The sequence below is a fragment of the Solea solea genome, chromosome 19 (genome assembly GCF_958295425.1).
Source record: "Solea solea chromosome 19, fSolSol10.1, whole genome shotgun sequence".
Taxonomy (NCBI): Eukaryota; Metazoa; Chordata; class Actinopteri; order Pleuronectiformes; family Soleidae; genus Solea; species Solea solea.
Window position 1 is genome coordinate 1226688 of NC_081152.1, and position 20696 is coordinate 1247383.

The window sequence follows — 20696 nt, forward strand, 5'->3', positions numbered from 1 at the left end:
ATAGTATAGTATGTCGTCCAAAATGTCACACAACTTCATCTCATCATAGGATTTGATCGTCTCGTTGGTTCGTGGCATTTGGATTTCAACGCCTCTGCAATAATGGGAGGAATGAGTTAGCCTTAAAAAAGCCTCAGACATGCTAGCTGGCATTTTTTATTGACTAATGTCAGGACGACGTGAGTCGTCTGATGAGCAAAGAAAATATGTTAGAAAATGTCTTTCTTTTTTTTTTTTCTTTTCAGAAATGTATTGACATGTCGGTCTAATCCTAATCCTACATTTAGAATATTGTTATAAGAGATTATTTTTACTCACCTGTTAAATTATTTTTCACCTGTAAAAATAATGAATTTCTACTGAATTTGGAATATTTTCCAGGAGCTGACTTTAGGAGGCACTGTTGAGCCATTTTCTCAACCAAAGGTCAGAGGTCAAAACATCAGATGTAATTTATTCCTTTGTTACAAAAAAAAAGCATGGAGGAAACTTATTGGTGTAAAATTGTGACATTTATTCAGTAAAATGAAAGATGTTAAAATTATAAAAAGCTACAGTATAGTTTTATTACAGTTACATCACTGGCTGCTCGTCATACATATAAAGTGCAACGTGCACCAATGTATATATTATAAATGTATATAGTGTCTAATTATGTGGCAACAGAAGAAGAAACAACAGGATTTTAACATAATTCAGCTTTAGTGGAAATCACACGTGTGGTTTTCTGTCACAGGTTATTATTTTTATTTATTTTTTCCAGCAGTGGTTAAAAGTTCCAGAGAGATTTTTTTATTTCTTTCTTTTGCTGAATCATCTGGACTCACACTGTCCTTCACCGATGATCTCAAAGTCGTAGCTGGAACATTTGAGCGCAGCCATGGAGCACAGGTCCAGACTGCGAGTGCGCTGAGTCCTGGTCAACTTCACGCAGAACATGTGATGTTGTGCTCGGCTGCATTCACGCGCCGCTCTGCACTCGCACTTCTTAAACTCTGAGGAGGAGGAGAGACGTGTTTGAGCGTTAGTGTGAATAAAATACAGTTATTAATAAAGCTTAGGCTATGTCTTAAAGGGACAGTTCAGGCTGTTTTGAGCTGGTGTTGTATGAGACACTGATGGACATTCGGGATAGGTCACCATGGCGACCAGCAGCTCTTTTACAAAGGACTCAGCTAATAAAAACTATGCTATCTATGTCACATGTTTCACGTCTTTATCTCACTGTGAGACAGACTTTTCCAACAGGAAACTGAAGTTTGTAAACCACTCACTCTCCCACACCAAACCCCGTAGAGGAAATCAGTGATTTTAGCTCGCGAGGACAGAGGAGCTGCTGGTCCTCTGCTGCCTCGTGTGGTCACTTTGTGTCACTGAGCTAAATCTGAACAAAGCATTTCATAAGCCGAAATCACAAAATAAGACATTAGAATTTAGTGATGGAGGCAGCAGTGGATCAACAACTCCTGTGTGCTGTGATGTTAAAATCACTGATTTTCTCTATGGGGTTTGGTGTGGGAGAGTGAGTGGTTTACAAACTAGATTTCTGCTTCCTCTTTTCAGACATTGACCGATCACAGGGCACTTCAGAGAGAGTGTGCCTCTTATTGGTTGTTCTACTAAGTCTATATTATCTACGTCACATGTCCACGTCTTTATCTCACTGTCAGACAGACTTTTCCAACAGGAAACGGAAGTTTTAAACCACTCACTCTCCCACACCAAAGACTGTGGTCAAAGTATCTGACACTCGTTTGTCTGTGGTGAAATTATCTGATGCTGAATTTAAAACACCTTCCTTACAGAAAAAAGCATGAACTGAAGAATCAAGCAGAACAGTGAGAATATAATAATCTCAATCTCAGAGAAACGTCGCTGACTCACCAGAACAAGTCTCCCACTCATAACAGGTGTTGAGGTCACACGGCACTTGAACCGAGCTCTTTGACGACATCTTGGCTCTGAAGTTGGCCCACTCCACTTTCCCGGGGTCGACCGCGTCACACTCGCCGTCGCTGATGTAGAAGAGCGGGTCACCGTGGCAACGGCCGGCGTGGAAGGAGCAGAGCGACATCGACACGGCCAAACCCACGTCGGTGTTCAGGACGCAGAGGTTTGCTGACTGTGATCTGCGTCCACACACACACACACACACACACACACACACACACATACACACGTACACACACACACACACACGCATACACACGTACACGCACACAGAAAAAAAGTCAGAATTCTGAAGAAAAAAGTCAAAATTCTGAGAAGAAAAAAGAAAGAATTTTGAAATTAGAGTCAAATTCCTGAGGGAAAAATTCTGAGAAAAAACAGTAAAATTCAGAGGAAAAAAAGGCTGAATTTTTAGATTAAACTGAGAATTATGAGGGGGGAAAAGTCCAAAATATGAGATTAAAGTCCAAATTCTTAAATTGAAATCAGAATTGTGTGTTAAAATTCAGAATTGAATCTCAGAATCCTGGCTTTTTTAAAGACATTTTAAAAAAACAAAAGAAGAAGAAAGTAAAGGGACTGTGACACAAACGTACAGACAGCTCTCACGCTGGATACAAACACACTGAGAGTCCTGCAGCTTCTGTCCTGGACCGCACTGAGCGTCAGGAACAAACGGCAGCTCTGACAAACACAAGAAAACATCACCGTCAGTTTGTTTCTTTCCATGATGAAAAACAGTTTTGAAGTGGTGGAGCACCATCAGTGCAGCGGAGGTCAGCAGCGACAGGAGGCTCCCAGCTCAGAGAGACGCTGCACTTGTAGAAGGTTTGAGGCACCGGGAACAAACCGACCTGGTCACAGTTCAGACCCACAGACTCCCCCACACTGTACTGATCTTTGTCAGGAAACAACGTCATTCCCTCAGGAATCTCAGGGGGAAGACACAGGTTTCCTGGAGGAAGAAGAGGACGTGATTTCAGTGTAAACTAAAAAAATTTAAGTTAATCCACGAGTGAAAAAAACAAACTCACTCATGCATTTTCCTTGTGGTGAACTCCACGTTCCATCAGGGAGACAATTAATGAACTGAAAACCCTCCAGAGCAAAACCAGTGAAGCACTCGAACTCCTCATCCTCACCAAAACTGTAATACTGCTTCGATTTCTGCCACAGGAGGAAACAACAACATCCGTTATTCTCCCTTTATTTCACCTTTATTCACTTTATTCTTCTGCTAAAAACTGAATTCCCTGTGAAATATCAGTCATTTTTAACTGACTCATAATTGTTCTGACGCAGTAAATATTCATTTACAAGTTTCTGATCCAGATCAATGGAAAACTTTAATTATACATTAAACATTATTTATATGGCTAAATGTTATTATAATTCATGCAACTCTCTTCAAGTCTTAAAATTTGTTTTAAAAAAGACAGGATTCTGAGATTAAATTTGGCATTCTAAAATTTTCCCTCAGAAATTCTGACTTTTTTCTTCTCAGAATTTGAGACATTTTTTTATTTTTACATTAAAACATTCATTTATTATAATTAAACAAAAACGTTTATTTAGTGTCATTATTTTTACCTGGATTGTCTTGATTTTTGACTCTTTTATGACTCTTATGATTCTTAGAATAGCAGGTTTCCTTTTTCCACACACTGGGGCGGGACCCACAGATGGGTCACAGGAGATTTTTTAGGGGTCCCCAAACAATTGCGCGTCCATTTGACTTCATTTTACTGAAGATTTATGTGTAAATGAAATTAAATAACATAGATAAAGTAAAGTTTGAATTCATTTACGAGACATCTCGTTTGGGAAACACAGGTCTAATATATTCTCTTTTGTGTAACGTGTTTTCAGATATTCTTGATTTTTTTATGTGATATGTGCAGTGGTCCTCAGAACCTTCCTGTTTTTCAAAGTAAAAGCCCCGGTGTTTACCCTGAGGAAACTGTTCTCCGGCCTCTTGGGTCTCAAACAGCCTTGAACTCCAGGAGGAAGCTCGTCCCTCCAGCCCACAGTGAAGTCGTCATCATTGTCACATGTTTCCTGTCTGCGGCAGAAAACATGAGTGACGACGACAGAACATCACAACATACTGTCGTGGCGCCCCCTGCAGGAGTGGCTGCAAATTGTCTGAACAGTGAACACTGAACAAATGTTGTTACTTGTTACTTTTCAAAGATGGAGATGTGACACGGCTCCTCCTGTCTGCCAGAGTCACTGCAGGGTTGACCTCCCCTGAGGGGGGCGGGGTTATCGCACCTCCTCGTCCGGTGTCTCTTCATGGACGCTCCGCAGCGACTCCACGGTCCCCAGCAGCTCCAGGAACCGTCCACCACCTCTGTCGAAACAGACTGAGAATAAGTTTATCTCCTCCTTTTATATCTTATTCTCTTATTTTTCTATTCCTGTTCATTTTTATATTCTTACTTTTTATTCAATTTGATTTCTTATTGTATTTTTATTTGTTGTTGTTTGACATTTAAATTCTACTTTGTACTTGTCACTTTGACCTCTGACCTTTTTTGCTTAAGCAAGTACATATCTGTAGGATCAATACATTCTAATCTAATCTAATCTAATCTAATCCCAACCCATTTTATTTGTTCTCATCTCTTCCAGGCCAATCGAATCCAATTGTATCTAATCCAATCGAATCGAATCGAATCCCAACCCATTTTAATTGATCACATCCAGACCAATCCAATCTAATCTAATCTAATCTAATCCCACCCCATTTTATTTGATCTGATCTCACCTAATCTAATCTAATATATTCTAATCTCAACCCCTTTTATTTGCTCTAATCTGATCCAGGCCAATCTAATCTAACCTAATCTAATCTAAACTAAATTCTCAGATTGTACAGTTTCAATAATAATTCATTGTAATCCTGATGAGTGTTAATCCCTGTGGATTATGCAAGTGTTTTTGTTTTACTTGAGGTGAAGTCCGGAGCTCGTTTCTCACAGTTGGTTCCAAAGGTTCCGGTCTGGCAAACACACTTGCACTCTGTGCCGGACAGAACCACCCTGGCGTTGTTGGGACATGGCGAACACTTGCAGGTGTCAAACTCCTCCAGGTACTGCAACAGCGCCCTCTGCAGGTGTCTCCTCTTTGTGAGGGCGCAGGGGATTCCTCGCACCAGATTAATGAGTGGCAGCAGCTGCACACACACACATATTTTCAGATTAAATGACCACACTGATCAGAGTAAAGATGTAATCCTGGGATCTGGATGAAACCTTGTATTCGACCACAGCTGGATTGTCCAGAACAGATTTGGCCCAGTTCTTGTAGGAGGTTCGGTCCGGAGCGGGACCTTGTCTTTCCCAGGCCAGAGCTGCTGCTTCTCTGGTTCGTCCTCCTTTGACCACGGAGAAGGACTTCTCCGCTGCCTGAATGTACGAGCCTGAGTGATCACAGGGATTAGCAGCAGGATTAGGATTGAAGACTGTGATTCCATGCAGATTTACTAGCTGTTGTTGTTTTTTATTGTTTTTGAAATGAACCTTTATATTTCTCAGTGGTTCTGGTGTTGGTGCAGCGGGTCACACTTTTGTGTTCTGTGTAGAGGATGATAGTCCAGGTCGTCTCTCGACTCAAACAACCTTTGAACTGTTCCTCTGATTCACCTGTGGAGATTAACAACACCTGGATTTATTTTCTCTGTTTCATTATTATGAGATCCGATCCAATCTAATGTAATCTATCCAATCCAATCCAATCCAATCTAATCCAATCCAATCCAATCTAATTGAATTGAATTGAATTGAATTGAATTGAATTGAATTGAATTGAATTGAATTGAATTTAATTTAATTTAATTTAATTTAATTTAATCCCAATGGTGGCATTAATTCTCAATTAAGTGTAAAAAAATTATGAAAAAAAACAAAACTAAAATATTTCACAAATACTTTCTATTCTATGTTCTTATGTTCTTTGTTCTTCTTCTAATGTTAACTGTGAGACTAAAACGACAGAAGAAGGAAACTGCAAAGGAAAAGCAGCATGTGTTCATACCTGAGGTGTTGATCTCCTCGCGGCTGTACTGGTACAGCAGGTCGTAGTGACCTCCCAGTTTCCCTGAGCTGTAGTAATGTGTTCCGAAGCGCTGGAAAATCTCCCTGTAGAGGGCGTAGTTGTAGAGCAGAGGCAGAGCGTGGAGGAACTGCAGGAACGGCAGTGACAGAACCAGCTCGTCCACGTCCTTCACCGTGAACGTGGACACGGGAAGAACCTGGTGGACCCGGAAGAACTTGGAGTCCTGCAAAAGGAAAAGAGAGAGAGACGTTTTTATGATGATGATACTATTAGGATTAGAGGATTAAAAATCTGCATTTTAATATTTTTTTATTTTAAAATCTAAATGTTAAAAGTCTAAATCTAAATATTTAAATGTTTAAATATAAACCTTAATGTTAAAGATTTAACAATTACAATAAATCATTTGACCAAGAACTAAATGATGATTTTGTGTGTTTTTAAGTTTGTAAATGTTGCTGTAAATGTGGTGAAAAGCGACAAGATGTTGTTGTTAATCTGAGAACGAGTAACTTTACAAATGGCACCCCCTAAAGAGAAAACACCAGGTCCAAGATTTACATTTTTTATTTGCTGTTTTCACTTAAAATCTGAAAGGAAATGTCAAATAAATGTAATAAAATAATGGAATAAAAGAGTTGTGTGTATTTTGTGAATTTTGTAAATTTGGACGTTAGATCCAGATTAAGTTTGACAAGAAAAAAAAACTATTGAAATAAAAACATGTTAAATTGTCTTTAAATTTTAAATATACATGAATAAAATAGATTCAACTCAAACCTTTTGGAATAGAAACAGAAATAATAACGCATGAAAAACTGTGTTTCTATAACTCATACAGAGGTCAGAGATGTTTGTTTGTGGACACTCACTATTTTCTTTGACGCCTCGAAAGCTTCCTTGTTGGACTGCAGCTGTGTCCTGTGTCCTCGCGTGAGGAAGAAAATGGGGAAAAAGAAGAAGTCGCCTTTTTTTGGACGTGTGCTATCAGAGGAAGACGACGTCTTCAAGCTGAGCGACTCTGAGTGAAGAGGTTTGGGTTCGGTGCTGAAATCTTCCAGAACCCCTGCCTGTTCACAAACAACGGAACAACAAAATAAGAGTTATCAAAATGAATAAAAGTGTAAAATGAACTGTTTTATGTTTGTTAACAGACAAGCATCATTTCTCTTTCTATAAGACTGAAAATAATATTTTTTATATTATATTAATATATAATAATATTAATAATTATTTTAATAAATATGAATTTTATATATATATAATTTAATGTAATTTAAATCCTAATCCTCTTGTATTTAATACGTGGGTTAGGATTAATGTCCCAAATGTTCATATGGACATTTTAAGACTCAATCTTAATAGTACATTGAAGAACTCTTCTTTAAATGAACTTAATTTAACTTCAGTAACATTAAGTCATTTTTGACTTTGTCAACCATTTTCTTTTTATAGTGTAAATTAAATATATTGGTACTTATTTTTTCAGTTCTTCAGTTCACAGGTAATATTTAATTGTATATATTTTTTTACTTTACTTTATATTTTTCTTTATACAGTACATATATATATATACACACACTACAGTATATACATATATACATATATAAGTATATACTGTAGTGTATATATATGTATATATATGTATATATATATAAGTATATAATGTAGTTCTTTAGTTAATATCTGTGTATCTTGGCTGTGAATGTGTGTTATTTTCTGTTGTCGTCTTATCGCCCCCCAGTGTGAGGACCACCGGTAGTCCACAGCCCTCAAAGCCATGTGTGGAGAACGACGTCACCTTAATGTCAAAGGTGTCAAAGTTGTGAGGAACTCTGTGGTAGAGCAGCGTGGTCGGAGGTCTCCTGATGACGCAGCTGCCGCCCATGAACATGTTGTCCAGGACCGCTCCCCTCGCTTCTTCTGCCAGGACATCGAACCTACACACACACACACACACACACGCACACACACACGCACACACTAAGTAGTAGTAGTATATCGTTATTGTATAGATCATAGACGTGTATGATACCGACACTTATTGTTAGTAGTAACAACTACAGTAATACAACATGTATTTATATAACGTTGATAACGAATGATTATATGATATATGAGCGAGATTTAATATAAGAGGCTAATATTGTGTTATGTTCCATACTTTTGTTACTGTAATACTGAATAGTCTACTAACCAGAACACGCAGTACTTTTTCATTTGATCTCTCAAACGTTAGAAACCAAGGCTGTACAATGTCAACAGTGACCTTTTGACCTTTTGACCTTTTGACCTTACCCGTTTCCCAGCAGGTCGACTCCAGGAGCCGGTCTCTTCTCTGCCGGACACACGACAGTGAGGTCAGCGCAGTCTCGCTCATCAGAATTATCTCCACAGTCGTTCTGTTTGTTACACGTCAGCGTTGAGTTGATGCAGCGTCCTGTGACACGAGCGCCGATTTCAACATTTTCACAAAGCAAATCAAATATTATTAGGATTTCATACATCAGTGTGTTTGGTGTGTGTGTGTGTGTGTGTGTGTGTGTGTGTGTCCGTTCATTCTGAATTGTTACCGTTTTCACACTTGAAGTCGTCTCTGCAGTCGAGCGCTGGTAACTTGCACTCGGTGGACGGATAACACGGCCGCTCCTCCGTCAGCTCCACGCTGCAGTCTGATCCTCCGAACTGAGACGGCCTCACCACGGAGCGGGTACGTAACTATGGCAACGACACGACAGCGAGAAAGTTCAGAGCGTAAGAAGAAACAAGGCGTCACCGAAAGTGAGGAAACCTTGTGTAAACACTACATTTATTGTAAATGTACACAAATGTCACAGTGATAATGCAGTATTTTCATGTATAAATGCTGTCTTTAAGTGGGAAAAAGGTTTTAATGAAGTATATTCAGTGTAAAATGAATGAATTTACAGAATCATTTTGACAGAAAAACTAAATTAATTAAAAAAATAAAGATAAGATTAATCCCACATGTTGATAAAATATGAGTAAATTAGTTCTCTTTTGAGTCTTTGTGACAGGTAAATTCACATGTAGTATTGTGAATGAGTGAGTGTCTCGTGTGCGACTGTCTTGCCTGTTTCTTGGCACACGGTGAACACTCAGACCAGGGTCCAAACTCGTTGAGTCGGCAGTTGATTGGACATGTCTGCTCGTTACACGCTCTGGTGTCGTATTTGTGACACAGCTGACGACAGCTGTTCTTCCAGTAATAATCGTCATACACCATTTTCCTGCACCATTAAAAAAGAAAGGTTTGATTTATCGCAGCTGTTCATGTCATCTGGATTAATTACAGCTTCTATTTCACCACTGAAGACAACAGAGATTATAATTCTGGATTATAATGTTTCACAGTTAATGACAGTTGGTCAAATTCAGGGGATGAGATTAAAGAGAAATACACAAGTACGATATCATATTTCATCTCATCTTCTCTCATCCTCTCATCTCATTTTCTTGTACCTCATCTTATCTTCTCTCATCTCATCCTCTCATCTCCTCCTCTGTTGTCTTATCATTTTTTTAACCATATAATCGTATCATTCCATGTTTTATCTCATTCTCTTATAGTATTTTGTCACATCTCCACGGTAATAATCTAGTCTCTTCTCGTCTAATCTCATCTCTTTTGTATGTATGATGCAGTTAACTGACCCTGTAAAGAGATTTTAATCTCATTGTGACTTCCTGCTAAAAATTCAAGTGAGATAAAAATAAGTGGTCTCCATGTTTTGTCACCTGACTCTCTGCTGAGTGCCGTGGTTGCAGGTTCTGGAGCAGGCGGTCCAGGAACCCCATGGATAGTGGTCACAGAAACAGGCCAGACCAACCGATACACAGCTGAGGAGCTGCAGCAGCAGCAGCGGCCTGCAGGGGGCCATCACGAGCTTCTGAACTGATCTGAAAAAAAGAGACAAACTGAAGTCACTGAATTCTGTCTTTCCTTCAAATCTGTACAAATTTGAAATGTTTTTCACTTTGATTCCAACCTTTCTCAACATATAAGATCATGAACTCATCATAAATAATATCTTCTATTTATTCATGAAAACATTTAGGTCTTAAGAAAATGAATGACACGATAAAACATTTTTCATTTATAAAGAATCTATTATCTTTCAGGCAGTTGATTAAAATGTCACGTTCATTTTATACGAGAATGTGAAAGAATTCAGCGGAAAAACAACAAAAAATCTTACATTAATGCAGTTTTTCACTTAATCTTCTTACAGTCAGAGAGAAATCTGACTCACCGCAGATGCTGACGTCCTCTTCAGCAGGAGAGAAAAGATCAACTCTCTCTGGTGTTTGACTTGTGTGTTTCTTGTGTCTGCAGCACCAACATGAAAAAAAACGCCCTCACTCTTTGTCTCAGCAGACTCAGTGTGGAACCTAGATTGCACAACATTTATGAAAAAGGAAAGCTAATGTTTGTAATAATTTGAGGACACGGTAATAAATAAAGTTGTTGCATAAGCTGCCGTCTTTGTTTACGGGAAGCAAAGATCTCTCTGGAGTTTCCCGGCTGCAGAAACTTAAACCAGATGTTGAGCGTTTGAGAGTCGACAGTTAAACACAGGAAAAAACTTTCTTTTCATTTTGGAAATGTTCCAGACATTTTGCACAGGAATTAAAACAGAACATGACTGTATTTATTTCATGCATAACATTACATTCCTTTTATTTCATTTGGAATTTTGCTTTTATTTTATTATATTTGTGTAAATAAATCAAGAAAACGTGGGTCAAAGTTAAAAATGAAAATAAAAACAGACGAAAGATTGCAGTTACAAAATTGTCAGATATCAACTGTGTAAGATTTGGCTGGATTTAGTGGCAGAATTAAAAATATCACCCATGAGTCTGTGCGAGAGTCAGTTAGTGTTTATCTTCAGTTTCTGTAACACAAAGCAACTCAGAGTATCAAAGTATGTTTGTGTATAATTACTTTAAAATAAAGAAAGAAAAAGACTTTCACTGTACTTTGGACTTTCAGCCATTTTGTGTGGAAAACCGAAGCTAACGACGTGTTCTAGTCGAAATGTCTGGTCGTCATTGGTGAGTTCGTAAGAAAGTCACTCGTACACATGTTACGACTTCATTCTGATAATGTTACGACTTTATTCTCGACAGATTATGACTTTATTCTTGCAATGTTGCGACTTTATTCTCGACAGATTACAACTTTATTCTCGACGGATTACGATTTTTTTCTCATAATATTACGACTTTATTCTCGAACAGATTACGACTTTATTCTCGACAAATTACAATTTTATTCTCGACAGATTCCGACTTTATTCTCGAACAGATTACGACTTTATTCTCGAACAGATTACGACTTTATTCTCGAACAGATTACGACTTTATTCTCGACAGATTACAATTTTATTCTCGACAGATTACGACTTTATTCTCATAATATTCCGACTTTATTCTCGACAGATTGCGACGTTATTCTCATAATATTCCGACTTTATTCTCGACAGATTCCGACTTTATTCTCATAATATTCCGACTTTATTCTCGAACAGATTACGACTTTATTCTCGACAGATTACAATTTTATTCTCGACAGATTACGACTTTATTCTCATAATATTCCGACTTTATTCTCGACAGATTGCGACGTTATTCTCATAATATTCTTACATACATTTTAACATAGTCATGGGAAAAAACAGCCTAAATAATCTTTGTTCTAAGGATTAAATGTCAGGTCTGGTCATTGTCGGTCAGGAATGCTAAATCACTGACCTCTGACCTCTGACCCAACAGCCTCAACACAACATTTGAACTTTTGCTCCATGTTAAGTTAAGCTAACGACTTTCTTCATTTCAAACAGTTTCTTTAAAAGGTAAAAAAAACAATCCTGGTCTCATTTGTTTAAAAAAAAAAAACTTTATTCACATTATAAAATGCCCTCAGCTGTACATACTAGTGTGTGTGTTTGTTTGTTTGTGTGTTCTACATTGCAGCACACAGCGACGACACATGGCTGAGCTGGAGTCATATACATGCTAAATGCTAAATGTAGCAGTTTAGACACATCACTGCAACAACACTGACAATCACAAACTACACAAAGTACACAAACTACACTGCACCTACATTCACTGCTTAATTCATGGATGAAGGTGTGTGCGTGTGTGTGTGTGTGTGTGTGTTGCATCTGCTAAGCCCTTGTGATGTAAAACAAGCTCTTTCTTAAGGAAAGACGACCAAGACTAAAGAAATAAAGAAGTAAATCATAGTACACCCACATATACTAATATAGCTTTACTGTTACAGGGTCATTCAGATGTCGTCTGTTCATTCTGATATTTAAGGGGATCATTTATTTTTTTTACGTGTATGAGATAATCACACGTCGTTCCAGCAGAGACACAAAGAAAAACAGATTTTAAAACACTTAAAAGACTCGAACGTTAATCAAATCTACGTCAGTTTAAATGTACGATATCTTTAAGTAGATGTTCACGTCTTTCTCTCACTGTGACACAGACTTTTCCAACAGGAAACTGCAGTTTGTAAAGCACTCACTCTCACACACCAAACCTCATAGAGAAAATCACTGATTTTAACATCACACACACAGGAGCTGTTGATCCACTGCTGCCTCCATCACTTAAGTTCAAATGTCTTATTTTTCTCACTTGGGTATTTTAAAATCCTATTTATTTTAGTGACACAAAGTGACCACACGAGGCAGCAGTAGACCAGCAGCTCCTGTGTGGGCTTTGGTGTGGGAGAGTGAGTGGTTTACAGACTTTAGTTTCCTGTTGTTAAAGTCTGTCTAACAGTGAAATAAAGACGTGAACGTGTTCTTAAGATATCGTAGATTTTATAAACTGAGTCTTTTGTTAAGTGACTACATTTTCGTTTTTCCTCATGTCCTAACAGCGATGTCTCAGGCTGGTTCTCGCCACACTCAAAAAACACCGTGATTATGTCAGATGTTGATGTTTTTCGGCTGCTGTGAATGTTCATCCTCTGGGGACCATAAACACGCTTCACACAGGAAATACAGGGTCTCAGGTAATGTCATCAAAAACATCTGCAGATCACGAAAACCTGATTTTAAAATCACTCTCTGTCATGATTTACTCCTGTCCAGTGCTTTAGTGATAACTACCATCATCATCATCATCATCATCGTCATCATGCACCGCTGACACTAACTAACCAGAGCAAAAACAAAAAAAGGCAGATGACGTCTAAAAAGTTAGTTGATGCAAAGCTTTTTTTTCTTCTCTGACAAACATTTAATTTTACACACATATTATTATTATTATTATTATTGTTTATTTATTTTCTTTCTACAGTGAGAGAAATATTTTAATTATCGGAGCCGGTTCTGATGTGATTGTGTTTGTGTTGTGTTGTGTTGTGTTGTGTTGTGTTGTGTTGTGTTGTGTTGTGTTGTGCGTGCAGAGATGAAGCTGCTTTGTTTTAAAGTCCACAGTCGAGCGGAGACGCGAGGACAGTGGAGACATAGCCTGTGCATAGCCTGAATCATAAACAACTCTTCTTTCTCCTCATAGAAAATAAACTGGGAAAATCAGGAGGGAAATACTCTGTGTGTGTGTGTGTGTGTGTTATGTAAAATCAATGAAAAACAAACAATAATTCAGGTTCCACATCTTGGGATGGAAGGATTCATCTCAATATTTGTATTATTTATTAATATTTATATTTTTTATGATCTATTTGATTCATTATTGGTCCATAAACTACCAGAAAACATTGTTTTCTAAACCTCAACATGCTCCAATGTCTCGAACAAAGATATTTATTTTTATATAAAGCAGCAAAAAAATAAATAAATATAATATTCACATTTAAGACGCTGAGAGAAATGACAGAGCTAATTTTTGTATTATACTTTTGAAACGCTCAAACGGATTCACTGATCGCTCGAGACATTTGTAAACAACTCGTTCTTGAATAATTGTTGCAGTCTTTGGGATGACGTATGTGTTACGGCCTGGTCGTAACAGAATGATTTTTAGATTTCGATTGTGGTGAATTTGCGTTGTTGAGATTGTCGTGAACGGGGAACGCTGTTGATATCTCGCGTGAGACGTGAGAAAATGCTGCCTAGTTCAACAAACTTACAGTCCTAGTGACTTATTTTGAAGCGACACAAGGGGGCGCTGCATCTTTACACTTGTCTGATTCAAGATTCTTGTTTTTTCACATTAAAACAAATCTTTTTTTTGACATTTCTTACCAGAATGTCAAAAAATGATGTTTAAAATGTATTTTTACGTTCCTGTTAACCCTTGTGTTTTAATACTTACTCATGATGTTTCTCACTAAATCAAACCTGAGCTGATACTGACATGAAGAGGAATAAGATACCAGATACTATGACGTTACAGAGAAGAATTATTGTGACTAAAATAAGAATGAAATGAGGTTTAAGCATAAAAAGTGAGTTTTGTAGAGTGAGAGCGTCGACGTCAGCCTGACACCATACAGCAGAGTCCAGGGAAACGTCTCTTCCTCTGTCTGATGAGTGGATGAGGAGTCAGATTCAACAAGCTGCTGTCATCTGCAACAACACAACAACAATAAACACATGATATACAGTATATATAATATCTGACTGCAGGACTCGTCTGCCTCCATCCATGTTAGTGTAACAACGTGAATTTCCCAAGAGTGAAATCAATAAAGTCAAATCTAATCTGATCTGATCTTAAAGGCATATTTCACATTATATTTCATATTATGTCGTACAAATGTAAACTAATATCTGAAGCAAGTGTCGTCTTGGCCGAGAAAGGCAGAAAAATTATTAAAACATACAAAACAAAATACTCGCCAACCGGCGACCAAGTTTCAAACCTTGAACTGACGTCAAATGACGTGATTCACAAAATTGAAAAGGGAAAAAGTGATTTTTGAACTCAGGACTAAGGACAATTAAAAAAAATATTCTATCAATGCAAAGCCACATGCAAATCAGTGAAGTCCGACTCTGAATCTCTTTCCCTCACAAACCTCGTACCTCACCTTGGTTTTTCAGTGGCAACGGCATCGCGTCCCTGAGTTTGCTGAGCAAGTTTCTCATTTCTCGCATGTCTCTGTGAGAGAAACACACAAACGACCAGTCCATCCAAAACATATCTGCAGTTTTTACACAATTTAACACACGTGTGAACTTATAGAAAAGGGCCAGAAAAACAGCATTATTATTAAGACAAAAGCTAAATAAATATGTGAAATAAAGGTTAAACAAGGTTTGGTTCATAAAATGTCAGACAATGTTGAAAAATGTTGATCAGTGTTTGTCGAACCTGGAAATGATGATGTTCCTTAAACGTCTCTTTTTGTCCACAAACCAAAAAATAACTCAGTTTTAAAGACTTCTTTGTTTTATGGAGCAAAGAAACCAGAAAATATTCACATTTAAGAAGCTGAAAAATCACAGAAACGTGTTTTTCTTTTACGTATACATTACAATCACCTGCTTTTATGATTTGTTGATTTTAATTCCCCAAGAATATAATATTTACGCCAGTAGCACGTAAATATCGTAACATGAATTAACCAATAACATCAAACCAGGTGGAGTTAAACTTAACATTTATGTGAAATTTGAAATATTCCTTCAACACGTTCTTCGGATATAAGGTTCATAAGAACTGGATGGACATAAAAGTGTGTGTGTGTGTGTGTGTGTGTGTGTACCTCTCTATGTTTTCAATATCAGTTCCCACCAACCACTGCTCCTGAGGGAAGTCTGTGGGAGAGGAGGAGCGTTCTTCCAGGATGGGAACGTCCGAGCTCTCGTCCATCCTGAAGTCCACCTTCGGCTCAGAGTCGGTTCCTTCAGGATCAAACAAAGACAGTAAAACAGCCTCATCTGTGCATCTGTGCACACATGTCCACTAAACTATAAATACAAGCAACAGCACACAGTGAATCACAGCTCTCTGCTGCCCTCTGCTGTTGTCATTCAATGCTGACGTCCTCACACACACACACACACACACACATCATGACCGCATGTTTTAAAGGTGCAGTGCTTTTAGACGTAGAGACATTCTTTGGTAAAGTTGCTGCCGAGTATCCTTCACCTCTCCCACACCAAAGCCCACAGAGAAAATCAGTGATTTAAAGATCACACTCACTGCTGCCGACATCACTAAGTTCAAATGTCTTATTTTTAAAATCCTACATTTGAATTTATTTTAGTGACACAAAGTGACCACAGGAGGCAGCTCCTGTGTCCCCACGAGCTAAAATCACTCATTTTCTCTATGGGTTTTGGTGTGGGAGAGTGAGTGGTTTACAAACTTCACTTTCCTGCTGGAAAAGTGTGTCTCACTGTGAGATAAAGACGTGAACACGTTTTTAAGCTGTCGCAGACTTAAAGTGACTCTGTGTCTCTGCTGGCTGTCTTAATATCGTATTTTTAATGTTTAATTACAGTAATATCTGGCTTTTTTATGGACGCCCACGTTCTTCAGCATCACACAGGTCGTGTTAAAGAAATGAAGACATTCTACATTCAACGATGCTTGTGAATCTCACTTTACAAAGACACATTAGTGTTGTGTTCTGTTGTTGTTGTTGTTGTTGTCGTGACAACACAGACACAGTGAGTGTACTTTTTCTGTGGAGCTGCAGAACTCCCAGCAGACACATGGACTTCAGCATCTCTGTGACAAACATCTCCAGGCAGCACTGCAGCTGGATGAAGAGCCGGCAGATCTCAGGGGGGATCTCTCCGTCCTCTGGACTGCAGCGACAAACAAAGAATGTCAAAATGTCAATCACAACTGAAGATCTTCGACACATTTTCAGCAAATCCATTCCAAAGTGACAGAAGTAGCAGTTTGTCACGATCTTATAATCTTTAGAAAACTATGATTTATTGCTCCAGCGTACGTACAAACAAACAATATTAGGAGCCACAGCTGTCAGGAAACCTGACTTCACAGCTCACTTTAAAATCTGTGGAGCGCTTGTGTTACAGTGCCACCCTGTGTACAAACTGTGAACTGCAAACAAAATATATGTGCAACAACACACTTAGAGGAGAAGAGTGAGGAGAAGGATATTCAAGTGTAAGATGAATCTAAATGTTACAGACTGTGCCTTTAACCTAAACACAGCGTTATTTAGACGGTGTCTAAGTGTGTACGTGTATTTGCAGTGAACGCGTGCCGTTTACCCTGATCCAGAGATGAGGGCGAGGTCGCGGTGAGCTGCTAGGGCCATGGAACAACCTTTGGAGCGAGTGTGATGCATCTGAACTCTCAGAGACGGACAGTCGGCCGAAATCTCCCCAATGGAGATGACCTGCTCTCGGTACAGAGCTACCAGAGTGTTGAACTCCTGCACAGTCTGCACGACAACAACACACACACACACACACACACACAACGTTACTACTACTACTACTACTGTTATACTGTTACTGCTCTTACTGTTACTACTACTGTTATACTGTTACTGCTCTTACTGTTACTACTACTGTTATACTGTTACTGCTGTTACTACTACTACTGTTATACTGTTACTGCTGTTAATGCTGCTGTTACTACTGTTACTACTGTTACTGCTGTTACTGCAGTTATGGCTATTGCTATTACTGCTGTTAGTACTGTTGTTAATACTGTAACTGCTTTTACTGTTACTACTGATGTTACTGCTACTGTAAATGCTGTTACTACTGTTACAACTGTAACTACTACTGCTATTACTGTTGTTACAGATGCTGATGTTGTTACTGTTACTAATGATGCTGCTACTGTTGTTACATATGCTGATGCTGCTACTGTTGTTACAGATGCTGATGCTGTTACTGTTACTGATGCTGCTACTGTTGTTACAGCTGCTGATGTTGTTACTGTTACTGATGCTGCTACTGTTGTTACAGATGCTGATGTTGTTACTGTTACTGATGCTGCTACTGTTGTTACAGATGCCGATGTTACTGTAACTGATGCTGCTAGTGTTGTTACATATGCTGATGTTACTGTTACTGATGCTGCTAGTGTTGTTACAGATGCTGATGTTACTGTTACTGATGCTGCTACTGGTGTTACAGATGCTGATGTTGTTACTGTTACTGATGCTGCTACTGTTGTTAAAGATGCTGATGTTGTTACTGTTACTGATGCTGCTACTGTTGTTACAGATGCCGATGTTACTGTTACTGATGCTGCTAGTGTTGTTACAGATGCTGATGTTACTGTTACTGATGCTGCTAGTGTTGTTACATATGCTGATGTTACTGTTACTGATGCTGCTACTGTTGTTACATATGCTGATGTTACTGTTACTGATGCTGCTATTGTTGTTACAGATGCTGATGTTGTTACTGTTACTGATGATGCTACTGTTGTTACAGATGCTGATGTTACTGTTACTGATGCTGCTAGTGTTGTTACAGATGCTGATGTTGTTACTGATGCTGCTAGTGTTGTTACAGATGCTGATGTTACTGTTGCTGCTACTGTTGTTACAGATGCTTATGTTGTTACTGTTACTGATGCTGCTACTGTTGTTACAGATGCTGATGTTACTGTTACTGCTGCTGCTACTGTTGTTACAGATGCTGATGTTGTTACTGATGCTACTACTGTTGTTACAGATGCTGCTACTGTTACTGATGCTGCTATTGTTGTTACAGATGCTGATGTTGTTACTGTTACTGCTGTTACTGATGCTGCTACTGTTGTTACAGATGCTGATGTTACTGTTACTGCTGCTGCTACTGTTGTTACAGATGCTGATGTTGTTACTGTTACTGCTGTTACTGATGCTGCTACTGTTGTTACAGATGCTGATGTTGTTACTGATGCTGCTAGTGTTGTTACTGATGCTGCTAGTGTTGTTACAGATGCTGATGTTGTTACTGTTACTGATGCTGCTACTGTTGTTAAAGATGCTGATGTTGTTACTGTTACTGATGCTGCTACTGTTGTTACAGATGCCGATGTTACTGTTACTGATGCTGCTAGTGTTGTTACAGATGCTGATGTTACTGTTACTGATGCTGCTAGTGTTGTTACATATGCTGATGTTACTGTTACTGATGCTGCTACTGTTGTTACATATGCTGATGTTGTTACTGTTACTGATGCTGCTATTGTTGTTACAGATGCTGATGTTACTGTTACTGATGATGCTACTGTTACTGATGCTGCTAGTGTTGTTACAGATGCTGATGTTGTTACTGATGCTGCTAGTGTTGTTACAGATGCTGATGTTACTGTTGCTGCTACTGTTGTTACAGATGCTGATGTTGTTACTGTTACTGATGCTGCTACTGTTGTTACAGATGCTGATGTTACTGTTACTGCTGCTGCTACTGTTGTTACAGATGCTGATGTTGTTACTGATGCTACTACTGTTGTTACAGATGCTGCTACTGTTACTGATGCTGCTATTGTTGTTACAGATGCTGATGTTGTTACTGTTACTGCCGTTACTGATGCTGCTACTGTTGTTACAGATGCTGATGTTACTGTTACTGCTGCTGCTACTGTTGTTACAGATGCTGATGTTGTTACTGTTACTGCTGTTACTGATGCTGCTACTGTTGTTACGGATGCTGATGTTGTTACTGATGCTGCTAGTGTTGTTACTGATGCTGCTAGTGTTGTTACAGATGCTGATGTTGTTACTGTTACTGATGCTGCTACTGTTGTTACTGATGCTGATGTTGTTACTGTTACTGATGCTGCTACTGTTGTTACAGATGCTGATGTTACTGTTACTGATGCTGCTACTGTTGTTACAGATGCTGATGTTGTTACTGTTACTGCTGCTACTGTTGTTACATATGCTGCCGTTACTGCTGCATGATAATAAAAGCTCCTGTTGTTGTTGCTCGGTGTCTCTCACCATCCTGCTGTCGTCCACCGCTTCCTCCCGGCTCTCCCTGCGCTCCTGCTCCGCAGCCGGCGCTCCTCTGCTGATGGGGAAGATGCTCCCTGCAGATCTGGGGCGCTTTTTCCGCCCGCACGGTGCAGAACACATGCATGCACGCACGCACACACACACACGCGCGCACACACACGGACACACAGACTGACAGCGGAGGAGATGCAGAGATCTGCGGTGTCCTCTACAGAGAACAAGCCGAGGGTCACAGACACCAAGAAGAAGATCGGGAGACAGCGAGCTTCACACCCGCAGCAGCGGAACCGGATCCACCGGCAGCTGCAGCCCGATCATCCCAGCAGACAAGACGAGGAAGACGAGGAGGAGGAGGAAGAGGGGGAGGTTCACCTTCAGCTCCTCCTGAAGGCCGAGAGGAGGAGAGGAGACAAGGAGGGAGCAGAGGAGAGAAGGAGGCTCCGGTCCTTCCTCCACCTCGCGTTCATGTGAGGAGAGAAAAACGAGACAACAGCGACACCAGCCGGCAACATGTTCACACTCACTGTTCACTGTTCACAAGCAGCACTGTCCTCCCATAATTATGATAATAATAATAATAATAATACATGAAACCACTTAATTTATTGCTCAGCAACTATTTTGATAATCAAAAATAAGTCAAACCCGTTTCTGTCATTTTTCAGCTTCTTAAATGTGAATATTTCCTTTTTTGCTCCATAAAAAGAAAGAAATCATTCAAAGTTTTTTGAGAATATCATCATTGATAATTTTGATCAATAATTTTCCACATTTTCTGAAC

The 20696-nt window shown here is 39.0% G+C and overlaps 1 protein-coding gene across 3 annotated transcripts; it reads right to left on the reverse strand.

Annotated features, from left to right (window-relative positions):
- Positions 1 to 730: 730 nt before the first annotated feature.
- Positions 731 to 20460, reverse strand: c6 (complement component 6). Of its 3 annotated transcripts, XM_058617398.1 has the most exons (21): positions 19901 to 20460; positions 17220 to 17392; positions 16654 to 16784; positions 15731 to 15869; positions 9769 to 9897; positions 9104 to 9260; positions 8583 to 8727; positions 8308 to 8449; positions 7811 to 7949; positions 6882 to 7079; positions 5989 to 6232; positions 5475 to 5597; positions 5208 to 5374; positions 4903 to 5128; positions 4135 to 4303; positions 3901 to 4012; positions 2985 to 3117; positions 2711 to 2905; positions 2547 to 2634; positions 1885 to 2129; positions 731 to 995 (listed from the first exon to the last, which is right to left on the reverse strand). In XM_058617398.1, the coding sequence occupies exons 1-21, from the start codon at positions 20033 to 20035 to the stop codon at positions 814 to 816; spliced, it is 3372 nt and encodes a 1123-aa protein (XP_058473381.1). In that variant the 5' UTR covers positions 20036 to 20460; the 3' UTR covers positions 731 to 813. The 3 variants fall into 3 exon arrangements, with proteins under 3 accessions (XP_058473381.1, XP_058473378.1, XP_058473380.1); XM_058617395.1 differs by lacking the exons at positions 15731 to 15869; positions 16654 to 16784; positions 17220 to 17392; positions 19901 to 20460 and adding an exon at positions 10284 to 10550 and having other exon boundaries at positions 9769 to 9930; XM_058617397.1 differs by lacking the exons at positions 15731 to 15869; positions 16654 to 16784; positions 17220 to 17392; positions 19901 to 20460 and adding an exon at positions 10230 to 10550 and having other exon boundaries at positions 9769 to 9930.
- Between the last annotated feature and the right edge of the window lie 236 nt (positions 20461 to 20696).

Coding starts and splice junctions, on each gene's coding strand:
- c6 (XM_058617398.1), bottom strand. CDS start 20,035: ATGTGTTCTGCACCGTGCGGGCGGAAAAAGCGCCCCAGATCTGCAGGG. Junction 17,393..19,900: donor CGGTGGACGACAGCAGGATG/GTGAGAGACACC, acceptor GTTGTCGTGCAG/ACTGTGCAGGAGTTCAACAC. Junction 4,013..4,134: donor CACATCTCCATCTTTGAAAA/GTAACAAGTAAC, acceptor TTTCTGCCGCAG/ACAGGAAACATGTGACAATG.